This window comes from Pezoporus flaviventris, unplaced genomic scaffold, assembly GCF_033815535.1.
Source record: "Pezoporus flaviventris isolate CSIRO_AGI_PZ_B2104156 unplaced genomic scaffold, CSIRO_AGI_Pfla_v1 ptg000002l, whole genome shotgun sequence".
NCBI lineage: Eukaryota > Metazoa > Chordata > Aves > Psittaciformes > Psittacidae > Pezoporus > Pezoporus flaviventris.
Window position 1 is genome coordinate 43,424,616 of NW_026892550.1, and position 23,588 is coordinate 43,448,203.

The 23,588-nt window shown below is 41.8% G+C and overlaps 2 protein-coding genes and 1 long non-coding RNA gene across 5 annotated transcripts in view; 1 reads left to right on the plus strand and 2 right to left on the minus strand.

Moving 5' to 3' along the window:
* Window positions 1-4,362, minus strand: part of ARFIP1 (ADP ribosylation factor interacting protein 1) — a 43,036-nt gene extending 38,674 nt beyond the window's left edge. For 2 of the 3 annotated variants that reach the window (XM_061477194.1, XM_061477186.1), the window contains exon 1: window positions 4,185-4,362. The gene's annotated coding sequence lies outside the window, so the exon portion shown is untranslated. The remainder of the gene's footprint in view (window positions 1-4,184) is intronic. The other variant, XM_061477205.1, reaches the window with a different exon arrangement.
* A 257-nt stretch (window positions 4,363-4,619) lies between these two features.
* Window positions 4,620-7,592, plus strand: TIGD4 (tigger transposable element derived 4). Its single transcript, XM_061476521.1, has one exon. The coding sequence runs from the start codon at window positions 4,796-4,798 to the stop codon at window positions 6,452-6,454; it is 1,659 nt and encodes a 552-aa protein (XP_061332505.1). The 5' UTR covers window positions 4,620-4,795; the 3' UTR covers window positions 6,455-7,592.
* A 5,697-nt stretch (window positions 7,593-13,289) lies between these two features.
* On the minus strand, window positions 13,290-23,587 carry LOC133281230 (uncharacterized). Its single transcript, XR_009747433.1, has 3 exons — window positions 23,467-23,587; window positions 15,115-15,247; window positions 13,290-14,407 (listed from the first exon to the last, which is right to left on the minus strand). It is a non-coding gene; the product is annotated as an uncharacterized LOC133281230 (long non-coding RNA).
* Window position 23,588: the final 1 nt, after the last annotated feature.

The window sequence follows — 23,588 nt, forward strand, 5'->3', positions numbered from 1 at the left end:
TTGCAACTTACAGAAACCAAAGTAGACTTTCAGTAAGCATTCATTTTACAAGTTCTTCTAAGGCAAACAGAAACCTCACTCTTTTGATGGTGAACAGGTCTTTAGCTCTCCAAAATCTAACTAGGACTAGGAATACAGTCTAGCTGTAGTCTAGTCTTCCTAGTAGCTTCCACTGGCAAAGCAAGCTTCCCCACACAGACAGCTAAGCTTGCAACATAAAACCCAGGAAGTCAAACAACGTTCTTCAGCTGATATTTACTGTCACCTGCAACAATACATTAATTGTATCCTACCATTACAAAGATCACAATTTTATTAAGACATGAGATTTACCCAAACACTGAGAGTTTATATTCATGTTAAGCCACTGGAACCTAGCAAGTTGTTAAGTCTGTTACACCTAACTAGAAACAGAATCCCTTTCATTTTATTCTCAAAAAAAAATAACCCCCTCACCTACACAAGGCAAAGAAAAGTCAGTAACACTGAGCACATGTGCAAGAAATCAGCTCTGTGAGTACAGTGATCATGAAAGGTAAGTTATGCACCTGAAAGAGCTTCAGTAAGAAGCTAAATTTCATTTCACATAGCTGGTAAATACAGGTGACACTGCAACTCACCCAGCTGTTTAAGAGGAGGAGACAACCAATCATCAAAAATTAAACAGTCTATCAGTATTGAGCATAATTCACACATGGCTTCATTAACTCTTGCACCATTTTATACGTGCTCAGCCACATACCAGATTAAGAAAAACTATGACGAGATCATTATTTTTACTGATATTGTGTTTCCTAAGCTACAAAACATTTCAATTAAAGCAAATAATTAATAAGGTAAGCAGCTCACATGACAAGGGAAATAAGGACACAAAGGCTGAGAAACTGAATCATCTAGATCATCTAGATAATAGTACACCAGATAACCTATTACTTTACTTTGGAAAACCAAACACACAAAACAAGACATTTTTCCCCAGAAAAACAATTCATTCAGGGCTACCACTGAATAAAGTTGGATTTTTCTCCAACCAATACAAAATCCCTTGAAGTAATTAAAAAACAAGTATAATTTATTTGTCTGTCTTAATTTTCTATAATTCTTTTGAATATGAAAGACTGCACAGCAGACATGCTGTTTTCCCCAGAGTCCTGTCCAAACTCTGCTTGTGGCTGAAAACAATCTCCTGCTCAACAGCTTATTTCTGAGCAGTTAACACATCTCCATTAAGGACTAGAAGAATGTAATTTCTTTGCTTTGCTGGTTAAACAAGAAGCTCAATTCATCTTGTAGTGCAGTCTTGCTAAGACAATTTGTACCTCAGTTTTACCACATTAGTGATCCTGGACTTGGGTTTGTACCTCATAAACTTACATACCATGGTATCGCTGTTTAAAACTATTAAATGATACAAGCAGCAAAAAAGATTTTCTTGATTGCCTTAAGAACTCTTAACAACAAGGCACAAATCATGTCATAAGCCCCTGCAGAAGACACTGCATAATGACAATTAAGTCTGTAAAATCCAAATTAATTCACTATTTGTGTTACAACCTCCCCCCACACACAATTTTTTGGATAGTAGTATTCTCCCACAAGCAGTAGCAACACTTTCAGCACAGCTCTGCAGGATCACACTGACCAACTTTAGAACATCAGAAGGGAAAAACTGTAGATTAAAGGTGGCTTTTTAACTGCACATTCTACTTTAACTACAGAATTTGCTGATGACTGCTTCAGTGGCAAAAAAAAAAAAAGGCATGTAAACATCAAATGCTGGATGTAAGGGTAAAAAATTTCTACATGTTTACAAAGATTCAGAAGGCAAGATATTCATGTGAAATTGTGCAAACATGGTATCTACATACATGTATTACCTATATTTAACGTTCATTAAAAAAATGCATAGAGACTTTTGTATCTCAGTGCTCTTGTAGATATTAGAGAAAGGCTCTTTATAAGCTCTTCAATGCAGTGTGAATTTTGCATTATCAATTACCTTTTCACTAAAGCAGCCATGACTTTAAAACATAATAGGTGTTCAGTGTTCCCGGACATTTGTTACCATCACCCGCAATTACAACAAATCAAAGATCTCCTATTTGGAAAAAACATGCCTGATCCATACTCTGACATTAATCTAAGCCCAAACACCCATCCTCATCACTCGTGTCTCTGGATTTTCTGGTTTTTCCCACTAGACCAATCCTGCAACTCCACACGACTACTGCACCAGAGTAAAACAGAGGGACAGAACAGACTGAAAATCTCCCCCCATGGCAAAGCCGCTCTAAATGCATAGCTGACTACAACCTCAATTATAGCCCACCATAACTAAAAGTGAACAATTTTAAAGTTTTGGGGATTTATATATATAATTTCTTCAAAGTACGAAGTAAAATGGAAAGCAAAGCAAAAACTTATAAACAACAAGTTTCCTTCAGGATGACGACTTCAGAGACATTTAACCAGCTATAGTTAGTGGTTATAAGAGCATGCATATGGACTTCTCATAAAAAAAGACAAATTCTTATTTGCTTATCCGTGCAAATATGAATTACATCTCATCAACAATAAGTCTGCTTTGAATAAAGGACTTATTCTTCACATAGTTATATTACTTAAGTAAATGAGAACCATGGGATCCGCATCAATTACAACTGCTTTTCTGAGCAGGATGCACTGCTTCTTCACTTAAGTTCTTATCTTAAATTAATTGCTAATAAAGCAAAAGCAAGATATCTTTTGTCCAAATAAAGTTAATTACACTTTTATTACTCCACTGCATAGACAAACAATGAATGTTTTTGTAACACCACACTAAATGCAAGGGCTGGTGGAAAATAACAATAACCCATTTCCTTAATTTCGATTTCTATGAACACTTATCACTAATTCTTGTCAATATTAACTGGCTTTTAAGAAGTATTTAAAGAACTGTATCAAACAGTTTCTGCTGCAATCACACCACAAGTTTCCTCCTTATGCTCCTGAATTCCCCGGCTGCTCCACTTGCATGATCTAATTATGCTTGAAAGTTACAAGACATGGTGGAGGCAAGGACTGAAGAACTGGGCTGCCACTAACTTCCACACTCTCTGCCCCTAAACACCTTAACACTCTGCTCTTCTCCACATTAGCTAAGGCATGGGCTCCCATTACGGTTTCAATGACTACCAAAACAGAAAGCAGCAGCTGATAAAGATATTGCCTCAGCTTCCAGTTTTTCCCATCTAATGTTCTTCTGTATTAGTTACTCCTTATATTTTAACCATGCATGCATGCATATATACATACATGCGTAAAGATATATAGGAGTCAGACAGCCGTTTAGAGTTGCACTGATCAAATGACATCCTCCTCCAGCCCTGAAAAAAAACCTCTTCTTTTCTAGAAAATCAACACTTAGATAATAAAGCAAGGGCAAACTCCTTGTTACCAGTTCCACCAAGCATAAAAACCACGTCAGACACTGATATTGACATCCAGTTCAGGGCATGAAAGATGAAAGGCTGTGAGGGGGTTTCAGTGAAAAATGATAGATCGGAGATGTACTACAAGCAACACCAGAAGAACTGCTTTTGGTGTGTAAACAATACCAAATGTAAGACCTGCTTGTCACACAACACCACGGTGTTTCCGTATTTTAAGAACAGAAAGCCAGCTGCAAAAAGACAAATTGAAACGCTTAAACCAGTAATCGTCAGGGTGCGGAGTAAGTCCCAGGGGCATGAAATTTATGCAGCATCTGAAGTTTGCTTCCCCCCCTAAGAAACAGGTGCCTTTTCCCTCTCGTGAAAGCCAACTTCTGCCAGCCCCCTCCGGGTGCCCACCACCACCCGGAGATCCCGCCATAAACAGGCAAGGAGATGGGCAGACCGTAAACCGCCCCGCGCACCCGGCCCCAGCCGCCAGCACCTGCCATGAAGGGCAGGGCAAGGCGGCCGGGAGCAGCCCCCGGTGGGCCCCCCTACCGGCTGCGGGCTCCCCCCGCTCCGCCGACAGGCCCAGCCGCCCGCTGCCAGCGCCAAGGGATTGCTGGGGAAGCGGAGACCACTCCCGCGGTATGACACGTAGGACCGGACGAAGCGGGTACAACCCCGCTGCTGCGCCTCCCGCGCCAGGCCGGGCCAGGCCCGACCTGACCCCGGGGCCCAAAGGCCTCGCTCCAGCCTGCCCCTCACCTGCCGGCGGCACTGCTGCGACCCCGGAGGTGTCGTGCCGAGGGGGAAGGGATAAAGGGAAGGGGGAGGGAGGAAACTGGGCAGGGCGGCGCCGGCGCCCCTTCTCCAGCTTTATTTTCTTCCTCCTCCGGTACCAGGAGGAGCCGGAAACACTTGGCCGGAAAGGCGGCTGACGGCGGCAGGCTGCGGTCTCTCTAGGCTGTTGCCTGTGTGTCTATGGTTGCTACCCCGCCGAGCCGGAGCCATAGCAACCAGAGCTGGGGCCTCACCGGGCGGCAGCGCCGCCTGCCTTGCCCGCTCCGCTCTGTCCTGCCCTGTCTGCTCCTCCTCTCCTGCCGGCACTTTAATTTCACTCCCTCCGGCAGATGCTTCTGCAAGGGCGGCCCTGGTCTGGAGGCCCAGAGGCAGTTCCCTCCCCGGTGCTGCCGGCGCGGCGGGAGGCGCTGGCTCCTTTCCTGTGGGGCAGGTGTGGGTAGGCTGGTCCCAGCCGTGGTACCGGCCCTGTCTAGTCCTCGGCGTGAGGCGCGGCTCTGGGCCGGCTCCGCAGGCGAGGCGCTGTTGTGCGGGTGTCAGCCGAAACGGGGAGGCTGCCCCAGCCCCTGCCAACTGCCATGCCCCTGAGGTCAGAGCAGGGGACTGGACACCGGCCTCATCCAAGGCGCCGTGCAGCCGAAAGCGGCAGAGCCCCAGTGTGCCTGTCCGGGTGCGCGGCTCCGGAATTCGGCCCTGGAACCATGGCTGAGGCTTCGGGGAGTCCCCTGTCCCAACCCACAGTGCGGAGGAAAAAAAGCATATCTATCGAGGAGAAAATTGACATCATAAGCGCGGTGGAGAGTGGTGAGAAGAAGGCAGACATTGCAGCCAAGTATGGCATAAAGAAGAACTCCTTGTCTTCAATCATGAAGAATAAAGAAAAAGTTTTGGAAGCCTTTGAATCCTTACGATTTGATCCTAAAAGGAAAAGGCTAAGGACCGCTTTTTACACCGACCTGGAGGAGGCATTGGTGAAGTGGTACCGAATTGCTCAGTGCTTGAACATGCCAGTAAACGGTCCTATGTTGCGCCTCAAGGCTAATGATTTTGCCCAGAAGCTCGGACATAATGATTTTAAATGCAGTAATGGCTGGCTTGATCGTTTCAAGTCAAGGTATGGATTAGTTTTCAGAGCTCAGCCTGCAGAAGCAGCTGCTACTACTACAGTAGATGCTTCAACACTTTGGTACCAAAATGTTCTTCCTTATTATTTAAATGAGTATCAGCCAAAAAACGTGTTTTACATTCAGGAGACTGGATTGTTGTATCAGATGTTACCACATAACACATTTGCATTTAAAGGGGAAACTTGTTCTGTAGGTGAACTAAGCAAAGAGAGAATAACTGTAGTGGTGGGTACAAATATGGATGGCTCCGAGAAACTTCCTTTGCTTATTATAGGAAAAAACAAAAGTCCACACTTTTCCAAAGATGTGGAGTCACTACCTGTGGATTATGTAGGAAATGATATGGCATGGATGACTTCAGAAGTGTTTGAACAGTGGATGCACAAACTTGATGACAAATTTCAAGCACAGCAGCGACAAGTAGTTATTCTTGTTGATTCTCTCCCAGCTCACACAGAAGTAAATAACCTGAAGTCTATCAAATTAATGTTCTTTCCTCCAGACCCTTCTTCATGTACAACTGTGAAACAAAGGGTTATCAGAAGTCTGAAGGTTAAATACAGGCACTGTCTTATCAAGAGATTTGTTGACTGCATAGAAGGTAATGAAGAGTTTATGCTGCTTCTTCGTGATGCAATTGAGATGTTGTACCTGTGCTGGAGGGAAGTAATGCCAGAGACCATTGTAAAACATTATAAAGAAGCAGGATTCAAATTAGAAACCAAGGCAAATGGTGATGACACAGAGGCTGAGACTGATTTTAATTTGCTTGCACACGCACAGGCAGCTGGAGTGGAGTTTCCAGAAGGTTTATCTTTGGAGGAATATGCAGCTCTAGATGATGGCTTGGTAACTTACGAAATGCCCACAAATAACAAAGGGATGGGTGCCAAAGAAAGTGAATCAGATAAAGCTGTGACATTTGTTTGCAATGAAGATGAGGATGAAGATCAATTTCAGGGAGCTGAACAGCCTTTACCGTCAAAATCTGAGGCTATGAATGCTTTAGATACCCTTCGAAAGTTTCTCAGAAGTCAAGACACGGATGATTCTCTTCACAATTCCTTAGCTGACCTGGAGAATTTTATTCAACATGTAGTATGTAAATAAATAATTTTAGCAAAGTGTGAAAGCATGTAGTTGGAGAAAAAAAAAGGGAAGTATATAAAGACTTGTATAAACATAGAAAAATATAAAAAGGAATCATATAAGTAAACACAAATAGGCAGTTTAATAAGAAGTGTTGCTGCAGTGTTTTCTAGTGTACTTTTCTTAGGTGCCCAGATGTACATAATGAAAGAAATCTGAACGTATGAAAAAGGGCTGTGAACTGGAGTTTTCCACAAAATCAGGAGGAAAGAACACAAAATTTGGGGTTGAGAGAGGAAATAAGTTGAACCTTTAAAATGATAACTGTAGTAAGTACGGTGGAGGCAAAAGCAATTCTCTGAGCAGTTCAGTGCAGTCAGGATGAACCGGTGCCCACTTGAAATTCTTTCTTCAGGAAGAGATTTAACACTTCTTCACAGTGATAGTATCATTGGTGTCTTTGGTATTGTTGACAGTAGAACAGTAAATATTTATCAGCTTGGTGCTTTTGATACTTCAACAAAAAATGGAGTAACACAGAAAACCCATACTGAAGTTCTGAGAACTAAGGGTTGTTTAACATAATTTTTTTTGTCCTTGTTCAAGAATTCTGGTCATAGTTTATTCTTGCAGCAGAAAGTTTGCAGTTTGGGATGGGTGTTGTTTTCTTAAAGCTCCTCATGTGTGTAGATACAGGAATGGCATAATCATTTATCTGAGACTCAAAAGACAAACAAACCTTTACTTGGTCTTTGAAGAGGTCAAAAGGGAAGGTCATTCTGTCCCCTTCAGCCTCTCTGGTATTTGGATTTGATGTAGGTCCTTCTGTGCAGCTCCCATGTATTTTTACAGAACACAACCAGCTGATGCAGTATCTGTAAACCTTACCAACTCTTGTTTTATTTACTATACTTGATGGTTGTGCTGTAGGATTCAATGCACGGATGTCGTTTATTATTATAACTGCCATGAGCAGGGGAGCTGTTTGTGTGAGTGCAGTGTTGAGTAAATCACAGTACCTTTACACATCTTCAAGTATGCATTTCAAGCGATGTAATCATACCAGAGCCAAAAATAGCAATTTATATGAGACATACTGTTCCTGACTTTTTTAAAAACCCATTTAAATATTTTCCATATCTGTCAATTTTAATTTTTTTTCCAAAAGTTAGAGATATTTTTTCTCATTTAGAGGAAGAACAAAATATTTTATGGAAGCCCTTTTAGGGTACCTGTGTAATAAAGAATCTGTTATGGTGCCTATAAGCCATGAGAAACAATCTCTTGCTTATTTGAATCTTCAGTTTTCAATAAATAGTTTGGCTGAAGTTTTTTTGACCATTCTTTCTGGTGAGGACAGTTTATCCACTTGTAAAAGCATTTCAGAAAATGAATCAAATTGTTGGAAGACTGTGAAAATATGGGGTAGGACGGACACTCATGAGAAAGTGCCTATGGCTAAACTGTATGAATATTTTACTAGAACCCCTATAAAAAACCCTCTTGTTATAAAATATCTGATGTGAATTCTATCCAAAGGATATTCTGATAAAACAAGAACTATCTGTTGAAATTCCAGTAAATAAAATCCCACCCAGAGATGTATAGATTCTGTGAAAGAGGTATCCCTCTGCATTATCTGTGTTATTATTATTTTAAAGTGCACATGCAAAGCCTTTTAAATCCAGATGCTGTATCAGATAAATCAATACATTTTCCTTGCTCAAATACTTTAGAACAAGCTTATGAAAAGCACTTTTTATTTTGGCTAAGCTTATTTGAAGTTCATCTAAATCACACAGAGCCCTATGGATAATTTTCCTATAGTAATCTTCTATTTAAAATATGTGGTTTTCTTTGCAACAGCCCCTGCTAAAGGCAAGTTAGAAAAAGACATCTAGTATACGTATAGTACATGTGTTTATTCTTTAAGATTTTACTTCACATGGACCTCATTGGCCTGGGATCCAGATAAGGAGACTCTCTGTCCCTTCTAAGAGAATTCTGAGTGTGAAAGACTTTTGTAAATAAGCAGTAAAATTGGTTAAACGAGGGTTCAATCTACCAGAAGTGTAATCATTGCAAGATGAGACTTAGAAAATCAGGAGGTAGGAAATAATGTTGGTAGCTGATAATGAAGGAAGTAAATTACTGAGTATTGTCATACTGCCTCATGAAAACTACAGGAAGGATTTACTAATTTGGCCTGTACTTTGAAGCTGAATTGTGTAACTTGCTTTACAAAACATAGAACCTGTCAAAATCCCATCTCTTTAGAGAATATATGATTTTTTTCCTAGCCACCTAGTTCATTCTGAGAAACAAAGCAAAAATGAACTCACTGAAATAGTTGTTTTGTTTTTTTTTTTAGGTCAGACACTTTATATTCTAATGCTATAGCTTTCAGAATTATTGAGGAGGCCAAGTATTTCTTTTCACCTGGAATTTGGTCACATTTGTAGTCGAACAGAGAGTGTGAAATCCATTCTGAAGCTTGTTGCTCTTTCAGGTGTTTGTTCACAGGGAAATGCAGACTCCTTAGATCCAAAATGCTAGCAGCAAAAAAGGAAGTGGTACGCTATGTAAATGTTAGTTATTTTAGCCCGTGTACACAGTTAGAGCTAGAGATTTTTTCACAGTGTCTAGGTAAATCACCAGGACACTGGCTTTTTATATCTGAGGTAGGATCTTTTGGTGTGAGAAGAAAAACATTGCTTTAGATTGCGCCATGTTTAAAAAGAAGAACCTTTTCTACAAAAGGCAGGTTACTAAAGCTGCCATTTACTCTGATACTTCAGATATCAGTTTGGACATCTACGTGCTTTTTGCTGTATGCTTTTCCACTTAGCTAATGATTGTGTACTTTGGCATCTAGTCAGTGAAGTCGCTTTCACTAACCCAAGGTGACTTCTAGAGGCATGAACTCAAAGTATGAAGCTTTAAAAATATAACTGACTTCCAAACACGGCCAAAATTGAAAAAAAATTTGGAAAGTATGTTTGATATAATCAAAAGCATCCTCAAAGTCATTTTTGTATCATGCATACAAGGAGACACCTTACTGAAACCACTGCTTTCTTCTAGTGGGGTCAGTGCCTTGTACTGCTAAGCTGTATAAATGATGGACTATGATATTTTGCCGTTTAAAAGTGTATTTCTTTCCTTTTCCACATACTTTTTTAACTATTGCCTTTTATCATTTGGTATTCTAGCGTCAGTGTTAGGATCATTGGCGCAACCTTCTGGCAAGCTGCTTTTCTCCATACTCTCCCTATTTCTAATATTATCTTTTGAAGGTGGTATTTTTGAATCATAATACTTATCAGCTGCTGTCACCCTCTTGGTACACATGCTCGTGATCTCAGGCCCAAATTTCTCCAGTGCTCTATTTAGTGGTCTTCCCAAATCTTTGCTTCATTTAGCTGAGAATATTTAGTATGTCCACATTTCTTTTTGTATTTCCCTTTTGTAGAGGAAGGTGAGGAGTGCTTTTTCCAGCAGTCACCTGGGATGTCTGAAAAAATTGGTTATAAACACATAATCTTTCTCTCCCTTCAGGTGTCTCCATTTTTTCCTTCTGTCAGTGGTCCCTTCTGACCTGTACTTCTGAGATTCTCAGTTTGATATTTAGTATCTTCACCTATACCATTCCCTTTTCTTTTTCATCTCTTTCACCCTTATCTGCCTGTACAGCATCCTCGCCACAGTTCACTTTAAATTTGCATTTCTAAATATCATACCCCCTAACCTCAGCTATTTGGATCTTTCTTCCTTCCTCTTTTACTGACTACATCTAACGTTTAAACTACGTATCAAAGTCCCTTTTCCTCCTTTCCACAATTTGATGTCTGTTTCTGTTCTCCAAAACCAAATAATCAACTCTTTCTGGAGACAGCCAGTTTTTTACTTTCTATTTTACTTGGCGTATTTTCATGATACCCTTAGGCTAAACATTACGTAATGATTAAAAGTATGTTGCTTTCTCTAAATATACCTCTTTGCCTTTTGTTTTCTCCCATCATTCTGTATTCTTAGTACTTTCAAGTCTTTCCTTTGTTTGAGGCTTACTGTTGCACTCCTGGTCACCAGCATGTATTTGATTTTTTTTTATATTTAACCCTTTTATTAAAAAATAAACCCACAAACCAAACTTTGTTACAATGTTGCATAAAATAAATCTGATTGAAAGCCAGCTCAGACATTAGCTGGTTTCTATCATAGAATCATAGAATCGTCCACGTTGGAAAAGACCTTTAAGATCATCAAGTCCAACCATATCAAGTTTTTTAATTTGAATTTACATTTTTGTTGTTTATTTTCACTCCGATTTTTTCCTATTTCAGTAGCTGCTGGTGAGATTTCGAATATTTATGCCCTGTTCAGATTTGTACCCAGCCTGTATGGCCTGAGATCATGGAAGAAAGCAGGTAGATCATAACAACAGAGTTAAAAGGTGAGGTCCTGGTCCATTGAGATTTCCCTGCAGGAACTCAAGAAGAACTTGTAAGTCAGGTTAAGCAGAACTTTTACTCAAAATCAATATTCAGAGTCCTCTGAAAGTCCACATCCATACACAGATTAGCCACAGAAATTGGTACAAGAGATAACACCACAAGTTATCTAGATGTAGGATGGCAAGAAGTGGCCACCTATAATTCAGTTCCACTTCAAAATTAATTGATGGATATCAAATTTAGTGCTCTGAGAAAAAGTGGCAAAGAACATTACATATACAACATACGGCACAGACAAACTTTACAATTCAAATTCTAGCAGAGACAAACCCTCAATTTCCTGTGAGAGCTGAGGGTGAGCAGACTCAGTGCATTATATAGCAAATATATGCAGAGGAGCAGATGTGGCATAGACTATAGACATGTAACAGACCGAAAAGACAAGTTACAGGCAGACAGAGCTATGGGCTCTCAGCTCAGCTTGTTGAATGACTCTAAAGAACTGTCTATGCCCCATCAGAAGGGCTTTCCCTATGTGTCCCATTACCAACTGCTTTTTCCAAAATGCAAAAGAAATCCTCTTATGAACTGAAATTTAAGTTTTGATAATTTGTTGCCAATTTGGCAATATTGTGCTTCATACCTTTTGTAGCACTTGGCAGCAGAAACCAGAACTAAAAAAGGTAAAGCTGAAATAAATGCATAATGGAGCTTGTAGGTATTTATGCCCCATTCTCACCTGGTATTCACTCAGCCCATGTAGAGTTAGGTGCCCTAAATCATACAGCACCTTCAAAGATGCCACAAAATCTAATTTAAAGCTAGCAACTTGTCCACTACAGCTAACAGGAGAGTATTCGGCAAACTTAATGAAACCACCTTGCAATTTCATCCTAAATATTCACTGTTAAACGCTTTAGGGGGCTTAAAGGACTTTATAATTCCCTAACAATACCTATACTATTCTCCATACCCAGCCATAATAACATGTGCAACTCCAAACCTATATTCCTTTTTAAATGCCTGTATTCTCAGTGTTGATCTGTTGAGGACTACTACTAGGATGGCAGGTAGCATCCTGGACAATGAGATTATGTGAAATTTACATTAATGTAAGCTTCCTAAGGGATTATTTAGAATGGGGACTAGGGAGCTTTATGCATTTAAAATTTCATTCAATTTCTTCATCCTCTCACCTCATCACTCAGAGGGGAGAACCCAGTGGCTCATAGGGGGTAGCATGATCATTTTGAACAGCCTTCTTTGTGGGGAGCTCTGCTATGCTCACCAGCATATTAGTCTGCAAGAATTAGGCGGAGATTTTGCAGCATATGGAAAACAGCCCTTATGCTCCGGCCAGCGGGAGGTGTAACTGCTGCTCTTACTGGGATGACGATTCCTCGGGCAAGGTACGTATTTGTGAGATCACGTCTTCCAAAAACAGAAATGCAGATACTGGTTTGCTTTTCATTATTCATCTCCACTCTCCTTCCTGTCTGCCATGCCAGCTCCTCAGAGGTTACACATGCCCTGTCAGCTGCCTACCTGATCCAGTCAGTCCCCCAGTTTGGAAAACTGGGATAGTTCTGTACCATCCACACGCCTGGTTCATAGGCTTTAAATATAGGCATCTTTTTTGTGCTTTTTTGAGTACCATATATTTGCATTCTTTAAAAGCATTTCCAGCTCTAATGGGAAAAGAATGAGTTGTGGACCTCAAATGAACCCCATGTTTCTCTCTCTCTGTGGTGATAGAATTGAAAGAATTTACACGATGCAGAGATCTGCCCTTACTGACTTCCATGGGGGTTGTAGACTCAGGCTGTGTGCGGACTGACCTTTGCAGACATGGTACAAGACTTAAACCTTCAAAATTTAGTACTTAGAACCAAAATGGATTAACAGAGGAATTATACATTCACTTCCAGGAAGCCTCTATTTCCTGTAGCATCATATCTACAATTCTTTCCATTGTGGGTTTCATTACCAGTCATTAACATTGATTGACCTCTTTTACTCCTGGTGCATTTGCCTGCAACTGGATGAATGCCAGTTCTCACATGAGTTTAATATTGCTTACGTCCTACAGAGGGTACACCCAAGTGTAAAAATGGTGCCTTCTGACAGTAGATCGATCTTCAGAGAGCAGCATATAGGCAATATAGCTGCCTGCCTGACCCAGGAGCTTCTTACTTCACACCACACTTGGTGCACCTACACTTTGGCATGGGAGTGCGACTATGGCATGGATAGGTACACAGAAAAGGAGGCATAGGAATCAAAGGGTGTCATTTTTTATTCTGCTATTAGGATATGCAACTGGGCTGCTAGCCCATACTGAAGTGTATTTTGCAGCTCTCTACAGCAAGCAAACAAAAAATACCTAATAAGGTAGGTGACTTGAACTGCTATCACAGATACTGCTCAAAACATGGTTTCACCTAAAAATCAGCTTCAGCTCATCTAACCCAGCTGTTTTGAAAGGATTTCTCCCCATGCCAGACTCAAGCAGGCTGAAGAAAACATAGACAGTTGCTTGTATTTTGGCAAACTCAACATTTCTACAATTTATACAAATTCATGAGGTTTCGGTAAGTGACATTTTGGCAAGCTCAGCACTTGTACAACTTACAGTCTTAAGGCTTCACTAAGTGACAGCTATATTGCTACTTAAATAGGAAGCCGTTATGTATGTTCAGACAAAATTAAGTGAATAAACACATAAACTTACTTTAACCATGTAATAAAATGGCATCGTTTCTCATGGGGAATGAAGAAAGGCATATCTCAGAGAGAAACCAAACATAAAGTAGCAGAAAAGCCACAAGGCACAATTTCTGATCACTTTTTTTCTCTGAAGTAGCTTCGCAACACTACAGTCAGCTCTACTGAGGTGAAAGTTTAATTTAAACACAGGGTGCTGAGAAGTGGGGCTTCCTGCCACTTCTGGCATATCCCTCTGTGGGTTGTAAATTATGGCATTTTGGATTAATAAAATATCACACAAAAAATATTATCACCTGCATGAAGACCTGTCAGTGGCTGAATACACCACATGTTGGGACAGGGCACCGTTTTCAGAGAGATAAGAATTTTAGGCTAGATGCTACTCACACTGCCTACTGAAAATGAGGGTGCAGGTACATGATTTCTCAGGTTTCAATGTGGTATCTGAATGATTTCCGATACTAGGCAGAAGTTTAAAATTCCTGAAATAGTGTCCATGGTATTGCAAAGACTGTAGAAAACTCATAAGAGTTAGCTATCACTGTGCTTAATACAATCACACTGACAAAGAGACATATCCCATATTAGCATCCGGTGGTGGTCAAACCAGTATTAACAACATAGCACCATAGAAAATACTTTAATTGCATTTTTTTTAATTGTGTTTCAGAAATATGTCTAGGTCCATTTTAAAACAACCATCTATGCTTCATTGCCTCAGCCCTAGTTTCCACTGGCATAGAACAGCAGGCAAAGTGCCTTCAGGAGCATCAACAACTTTCTGTACAGGAGCCTGTAGTTAAAAAAGCACATGCTCGAAATGCAGGCTGAAAGCCATGCAAACAGCCTTAATTTAGCCTCTTGTTTGAATACACATTATGAACACAGTCTCTCTACAGACTATCACACTTTTTTCCTTTAATATTTGTCTGGTTTTCAGCTGGACGCTGTCTCTTCAGTTCTACTGGGAGTATTTACATGCTTAAATATGTGCATGACTTCTGCAGAGCTGGATTAAGACAGGACTGGAGGCAACCTCCAGGATTTTGAAGGGTGGCATACAACCCTGGACTAGAACTGGGCACTTGGGTTAGGTACTTTAAAGCTATTTAAATGACCAAGGAAAATACACTTTTCAAAGTATCTAGGAACGAAACTTGCCCCAGATCAGATATCCATACTAGTAGTTATGTAGTTAGTGCTTATTTGCATCTTAAGGTATCTGAGTAGCTTTAAAAAAGCTCATCTTTAATAATTCTTTAGAGTCTGGACTCTATATTAACTATTTCTGAAGTAAAGTTCAGTAATTACAGTGAAAATATGCAAAGAAAAGAGAACATTTTAATTCAAGAATAGAGAAAGGGACTTATATGCGAGGATCAAATGAGAGCTGCCACAGCCTAAAAAAAGTATCAAGCAACATTTAAGCAGCATTATTTTAAGACATCAAAGTTTATCTTCAGATACTTAAGGTGTGGCTGGAAAAATCCAAGTACTCACATTACAGTTTGGATGTGCTGGTGGGTTTTTTATAGTTGAGTATTACTGAAGGAACGTGTTTTTCAGATTTTATTCTCTTCCTATGAATTGTTCACAGCTGAGAAAATACCTTCAAACAGTCAGCTGAAGCACCCTAGAAATAAAAGGAGGGTTTAAAAAAGCCAGTTTACTTTCCCTCAAGTACCTTGTTTCTCTTTAATTTACTAAATTCACTAATTATTACACCCGAGATAGATTTATGTTTGTTTTTCAGTCCTTTTCTTCATCAATCTCACTTTCTATTATCTATTATCTGTTTAAAAGAAATGTTTCAATTTCTATAGAGCACTGTGGGTTTCTTTCAGGCCAGATCTTAAGCCAACATTGACTTGAAAGCGACAACTAATGAGTAGGCGCCTCCATGTAGGACACACAGTACTGGTGTTTCATGTAAAGATAATTCACCAGCCGACAGCTTTTCCCCTATTTAAGTTGCTGACTGCACATGTATTAACTGAGCTGGCACATGAAAGCCTGTGGCCAGACAAGGCTCTGATCCTTGCGCGGGCACCTGGGCAGTGTTACTTCTCTTGTTCCCAGGAGTATTCACACAAAATTTCCATTCTCTAAAGTGTTTTTCCGAATTGGAGATACTCTTTTTAGCATTACACTTATATTGTCCATCTTGTATCTGCCTGTACGGCGAGGTCTGCTCCCCTCCTGTGCCTGCCCAGCCATTTCCACACAAAAAGGCTTTGTTCCAGATACTGGAGACTGCAGTCAGCTCCTGTTCTGAGCAGGCATTTGAGCATACTCACATCCCACTGCAAGGCATTTCAGGCAATTAATTGCTCCTAGCTTACTACATGACTCTGCTCTTTTCGGGTCTAATTCTGGTCAGACATCTTCCCAAATCTCTGATGTGGAGTGGAAGGTACACTCTCCTGTCAACAGAACTGCAGTGCCCTGATGAACCACTTGTTCATTAAATTAGACTATCTTGGACTATTTACACCAAATATGCATGTACAGTACAAGTTTGGTGTACATTGCAACCCTGCAGAAAACGTACATGCAAATAATTTCCATCCCTAATTCCAGCTTAGAACCTAAGCATTATAATAGGACATAATTATTTTCAAAGAATGAGACAGGTCTTTAGCTAATAATTCCCTGTGCTGCTCTGCAAAGAAGCATGTGCAAAATGTATAATCCATGTACCACATTCCAATAAAACAAACAGAAACTAAGTGTCCAGCTACACTTCAGTGTAAATCTGCCAGCACCCTAGTTACACCCTGTGGCCTTTTTCATTTCAGACAAGTCTCTCTTTGAATCCATTTTTCATTTTGGTAAAGGAGACTTAGATACAAATATCTGGATATTTTCAAGTACAGTTTTATGTTTTCTTTCTGTTCCTATTTAAGTCTCAAAAATACTATAGCCGTGATTTAACAGCCCATGTTGTGTGTAAGGAAGAAAATAAAGTAAAAGACAATAGCAGAAAGCAGGAATTTACAAGTCCAGTTAGGCAAAATGTTACTTAAAACTGACAGGTATGGGGGCATATGCTTTTATTGTAACTCTCATTTTAGTTATGTTACGACACCCAGTTAGGGACAATATCTCATTGTTCTAAGCATTGTTCTAATTCACACTGGTGGCATTGGTTTCAGAAAGGTACAACTTTTTCTTGACTACCTCTGCAGCTGAAATAAAATGTAACTTCTCTTTTCCTATAATCCATAATTGAGAGTTTACTGAAGAGAGAGCTTTACCTTCTGCAACTCACCCGGGAAAAGCTTGCTTTGAAACAAGTGCAACCATGGATGTCGTTTGAGATCCACATGAGGTTTCTACACACGGGTGCTGTGGATTTTAGCCTTGATTTTGGAACTCTCACTTAGCTTGCCAGCCTGCAGAAGCACCATTGCAGCTGGTGCTTGGGTGGGCTTGAGAAGATCCCTGTGGACCCTCCTTTGCTTTGGGGCATTTATTTACTTATTACATTGCAGTGAATTGCAGTTCAGTGCAATTTCCTGTTCTTTCACAGTGACCTGTGAGAAAAGTTTATCTGTCCTTTCCCAACATATGTCAGAGGCAGAAATAAGTCATTAAGGGACTAGCAGAACTCGACTGGCGCTAGCCTCTGCCTCTACTTGAGAGAGCAAGCACATTAGCTGCTGACATCTGTGGCAGACAAACTGCGCTTGCAGGAGTTTGTAATACAAGCCCTATAACTAACCAGCAACTTGCTCCATCACTCTCAAAGGTTTACCTGTTGTTGTTGTTGTTGCAGTTTTCATAGGAAGAAGGAACAAGAAAAGTGTGAGCCAAGAGGCTGCAGTGTTACAAAACATTTCTGTTTTTCTGAAAATGTCACACTGTAATGTCATCCTGTAATCTCAGTGATGCAAACCCTTCTCTGGTTAGGGAAGAACATTAGCAAACAGCCTAGCTAGGTGGTCAGAGATGCCCTTTCATAGAATCATAGAACAGTTAGGGTTGGAAAGGACCTTAAGATCATCAAGTTCCAACCCCCCTGCTATGGGCAGGGACACTTCACTCTAAACCATATCACCCAAAGCCTCATCCAACCTGGTCTTGAACACTGCCAGGGATGGAGCGTTCACAACTTCCCTGGGCAACCCATTCCAGTGCCTCACCACCCTAACAGGAAAGAATTTCCTCCTTATATCCAATCTAAACTTCCCCTGTTTAAGTTTGAACCCGTTACCCCTTGTCCTATCACTACAGTCCCTAATGAAGAGTCCCTCCCCAGCATCCCTATAGGCGCCCTTCAGATACTGGAAGGCTGCTATGAGGTCTCCATGCAGCCTTCTCTTCTCCAGGATGAACAGCCCCAACTTCCTCAGCCTGTCTTCATACAGGAGGTGCTCCAGTCCCCTGATCATCCTCATGGTCCTCCTCTGGACTTGTTCCAACAGTTCCATGTCCTTTTATGTTGAGGACACCAGAACTGCACACAATACTCCAGGTGAGATCTCACAAGAGCAGAGTAGAGGGGCAGGATCACCTCCTTCGACCTGCTGGTCATGCTCCTTTTGATGCAGCCCAGGATACAGTTGGCTTTCTGGTCTGCAAGCGCACACTGCAGCTGGCTCATGTTCATTTTCTCATCAACCAACACTCCCAAGTCCTTCTCCGCAGGGCTGTTCTGAATCTCTTCTCTGCCCAACCTGTAGCTGTGCCTGGGATTGCTCTGACCCAGGTGTAGGACCTTGCACTTGGCATGGTTAAACTTCATGAGGTTGGCATCAGCCCACCTCACAAGCGTGTCAAGGTCCCTCTGGATGGCATTCCTTCCCTCCAGCGTATCAACCGAACCACACAGCTTGGTGTCATCGGCAAACTTGCTGAGGGCACACTCAATCCCACTGTCCATGTCAGCAATGAAGATGTTAAACAAGACTGGTCCCAACAGCAATCCCTAAGGGACACCACTTGTTACTGGTCTCCAGCTGGACATTGAGCCATTGACCACAAAGCTTTGTATGTGGCCATCCAGCCAGTTCTTTATCCACTGAGTGGTCCATCCATCAAATTGATGTCTCTTCAAATTCAAGATTTTGCCAGGCACAGAGGTGAGACTGACTGGTCTGTAATTCCCTGGGTCATCCACTTTCCCCTTCTTGAAAATGGGGGTTATATTTCCCTTTTTCCAGTCGTCGGGAACTTCACCTGACTGCCATGATTTCTCAAATATGATGGACAGTGGCTTAGCAACTTCATTTGCCAGCTCCTTCAGCACCCGTGGATGGATTTCTTCACTGCCCATGGACTTGTGCAAGTTCAGGTTTTTAAGATGGTCTCGAACCAGTTCCTCTCCTACAGTGGGCCCAAGGTCTTCATTCTCACAGTCCTTGCATCTGCCTTCCAAGACTTGGGTGGTTTGGTCAGAGCCTTTGCCAGTGAAGACCGAGGCAAAGAAGTCATTCAGAACCTCAGCCTTCTCCAAATCCAGGGCCTACGTTCTCCCTAGTCTGTTTTTATTTGCTATGTACCTGTAGAATCCCTTCCTGTTATCCTTAATATCCCTAGCCAAGTTTAATTCTAACTGGGCCTTAGCTTTCCTAACCTGGTCCCTAGCTTCCCGGGCAACGTCCCTGTACTCTTCCCATGCTGCCTGTCCTTGCTTCCACTTATTATAAGCCTCTTTTTTCATTTGAATTTTCCTGAGCAGCTCCTTATCCATCCAAGGAGGTCTCCTGGCCCTCCTGCTGCACTTCCTTCTAGTCGGGATGCAACACTCCTGAACTTGGAGCAGGTGATCCTTGAATACCAACCAAAAGCCTTGGGCCCCCCTGCCCTCTAGGGCTGTATCCCATGGAAGCTTACTAAGCAGGTTCCTGAAGAGGCCAGAGTCTGCTCTTTTGAAGTCCCAGGGCAGTGAGCTTGCTGCACGCTCTTCTCACTGTCCTGAGGATCTCAAATTTGAGCATCTCATGATTGCTGCATCCAAGGCTGCCCTGGAGCGTCACATTTCCAACGAGCCCTTCCCTGTTGGTGAGCACAAGGTCAAGCATGGCACCTCTCCTTGTCGGTTCCTCTGTTACTTGCAGAAGGAAGTTGTCTTCTACACAATTGAGGAACCTCCAGGATTGCTTGTGCTAGGCCGTACCGTCCTTCCAACAGATGTCAGGGTGGTTGAAGTCACCCATGAGAACAAGGGCCTGTGAGCGTGAGGCTGTTCCTATCTGTCTATGGAGTGCTTCATCTGCAGGTTCTCCTTGATCAGGCGGTCTGTAACAGATCCCCTCAGTAGTGTCTCCCATAGCTATATTCCCTTTAACCCTGACCCACAAACTCTCTGTGGACTCCTCACCTGTCCCCAGACAGAGTTCCATACTCTCCAGCCTATCCCTAACATAAAGGGCAACTCCCCCTCCCTGCCTGCCAGGCCTGTCTTTTCTAAAGAGCCTGTAACCTTCCGTTCCAACACTCCAGTCATAGGAGCCATCCCACCATGTTTCTGTGATACCTATTATATCATACCCCTGTAGACGTGCACACATCTCTAATTCCTCTTGTTTGTTCCCCATGCTGCGGGCATTTGTAGAGGCATCTGAGCCGAGCTCCAACTGAAGCTGGCTCATTGGCTGGAGCGGCTGGAATATCTCTGCATTGCTCCAAGCATTTATTATAGGTGCTGGCAACTGACTGGGTGTGTTGGGGTGGAATGATGCCCCCCTCCCCCAACACGTCTAGTTTAAAGCCTCCTTGACCAGTCTGGCAAGCCTCATACCAAAACTGCTCTTTCCCTTCTTTATCATCAGACCAGCTCCACCAGCCCCCACTAGACCTGGCCTACAAGCTTGGGTCCTGTGTTCAAGACACCCTAACCCCTGACTATGACACCACCCTTTTAACCAGTTATTAACCTGGCTAATCCTCCTAGCTTTTTTTAGGTCCTCCCCTGTATCCTGGAGAATGCCCTTTATAACATAAAAATCGATGAAACGGTACTGAAAGCACACACAGCTGGGTAACATATGCTGAAAGTACCCAGGAAACTTAGTTGTCTTACCTGTGAGAAGACATTTCCGTTTGCTAAGCTACATTGTGGATCCTAGTAAATATACTAAGGCCTATGAAATTATCAGATACAATCTACCCCTCTTACAAAATCATCTGTGGCTGAAGCCACCTGGTTTTCCAAAGGCACAAGTTTGTTTGCAGCAAGGTTGTCACTGTAGCATTTGGGTTCCGTATTTCTACTGTGAAGAGAAGCAAAGGTAGTAACCTTGCTTCCCAGGCAGGCAAAAGGGAGCCAGCTGGGAGTGCTTCAGGGCAGCACAGCCATGATGGTGGTGTAGATGGATGGAGGTGACAGCCCTCTGTGACACTGTGGCTTGTACGCATCCAAAATATCTCGTTCCTCTTTCTCTACATTTTTAAAAATTAAAATAGTAAAAAGCCTGCCAGGCTGCCTTTGTATCACTTGGAAGTCTTAATGAAAATGTAATGTAGCACAAAGTCACACTTCCTGAACTTTAATTTGCCTAAGAAGTCATTGATTTGGTACACACCAGGGGGTGGCTATCTTGATTTCAGGGGTCAGCAATGAGTTGTTACCCAAACGTGTGTCAAAAATAGTTGATGGAAATCCAGGTGGGAAATGCTACAGCCTATGTAGACAAGACTGGAAAGAATCAGGTTTTGGAAAGGGGAAAGGACCTGGTTTTGGTTTGTATCTTTGCTAAATTTTTATATCATATTTTCAATGTACAAGACTATATCCTTTCCTCTTTTCCCTTCCAGTCTTTCTGTCTAGGTTTATGTTCTAGTAAGGGATGAGTGAGCTGGGCCAAGTCTACAGAATGGGACAAAATAGCCAAATATGCAGGGCAGGATAAATGGGAGAGAATGTTTGGAGCCCATGTGGTATTTAGAAAGACTGAGAGTGGCAAACTTGGGAAAGAGATGGGTAAAAAACAAAAAAGAAGAATAGCACATTCTTTACACCATTGACTAAAGTCAAAGAAAAGCTGGGGCTGGACAACAATAACAGCCTTCGGACCTGAGTCACTTGAAAGCACATTCTGCCCTTGCTGGCTCCCTGGCTGGTTACAGTTTTCCTATCACCTGCCTAGACAAAGTCATTGTGCCTCTGAGCACATACGAGATGCCTGGGTAGCCTCTATTTCTGAACTTTCATAACTGAAAGCATCTATATCAATTAGACACTATTACTAATACTTGAAACTTCTGTCATTTTTAAATGGGAAAACCTTAAAAGCATTTGTGAGTCTCACCTCTGACACTTCTATTAAGTGTTATCATGTACGGTTATGACATCATATTAAAGAATATCTCCAGGAAACATTTAATTAGTGAGTCAGCAGTTTCATAACTCAGAGCTCCTCTCTGTCTTCTTGTAGCTGCAATGTTGTAACTTTGCTTTTGCTTTGCTTTTTCCCCCACAGAAAATGCATAAACATACGTTGCCAATACTGAGCAACCAGTTTGGATTTTTAGTTAGCTAAATTATTCAACTGTTTTAAATCTATTATATGGTATATAATCTAATATGTATATATTACATACATATAATATGTAATATATATCTATTATATATAATAAGCTGGTCATTAAATGAATCACTGATGTATTTCTCAGCTACTCAAGCTAAGAAACTATAACTGATGATCTATAAAAGCATCAGTGTGTTAAGAAAAATCAGCTGGAGAAGAGCAGCAATTGGTCACTTCAGCAGCACCCACCAATCTGAACAGAAAGATTCACCAATGCCAGCTTCAACTAAATTACCAGAAATCAGATTTTGACACAGACTGATGTCTAGGGGAAGTACCATGAAACTGCTACATAGGCAGCATACATCTCTTGTTCCTTAAGTTATTACTGGAATATTTTATAGAAGTATTTAAAATGGATCAAATTTGGGATGCTCCAGAGCAAAATCTGGGGTGCAGAATCTCCTGGACTCAGAGGGATGAATTTTAGACCTAGCACTTATTTGTACAATGGAAAAAAGCAAACCTGTGGTCCAACCACTCTGCCTGCTTGGGAAAAACTATAGTTTAGATCAAGGTCCAAATACTGAGCCCTGGCTAGGCCCACCCCCTATAGCAAGAAGGTTGAAAATGTTAGGTTTAATGTTGAGCTCCTCCATTGCTCTTATCAGTGACAGGCAATGTGTGGAAGCCCCTGGTCAACCCTCGTGTGTTTCTGGGTGGGAAGTGGTAGGACAGTGGGGATACAGGATGGAGCAGCATGGGGTGGGGCACAGCCCTACGATCCACACACCCAGCCAGAACTGCTGGGGGGAAGTGAAATGAAGAGAAGGCAAAAAGGGAGGTGGGAGTTACCTCATGACCTCCATCAACCATAGCACTGTGGACCCTCACCTCAGCCACTGCCCCTTGGTTGGGCTTGAGACCCTCTGTCGCCTGTCATCTACACCCAGCATCAGACTGGTGTCTAAGTGCTCTCCAGGTAAGCCACCTGCTCTTAACAAATTTTGTGGTTTTCTGCTTTTTCCTCTTTCCTGGCTCAAACCAGCCCAAAATACTCAGCTGCAGGCTGCTGAGCAAACCAGACATTTTTCACATTTGCTGGAGACAGCCCCACTCAGGGGTTGCCTGTTGGAGTCATAAATGCACAGTGTCCCACCACACTGGGGGAGAATTAAAGCCTGAGAACCAAGGCACTGTTGAAATATGCTTGCTCAACCACCCTGAAAAGCAATCTAAAACCTTCCTGTTAACACACATAAATGAAATTTCTGTCTGACTTGTATTTGCGTGATGTTTGTCCCCATGACACTGTATGAAGATAGATGGTAGTAAAGTCAGGAGTCAAAGAAGTAGAGGACAGTAGGAGTGTGCTCACCTACAGCATGAAGGTGCTTCGGTGAGGGAGTGCTTGAAGAGCAACTTCTTTTTTTGACTCCTCCTTTCTGTTGCAATCATTGCTTGCTTGACAGGCCCAGACGGAATTACATCACTTCCTAA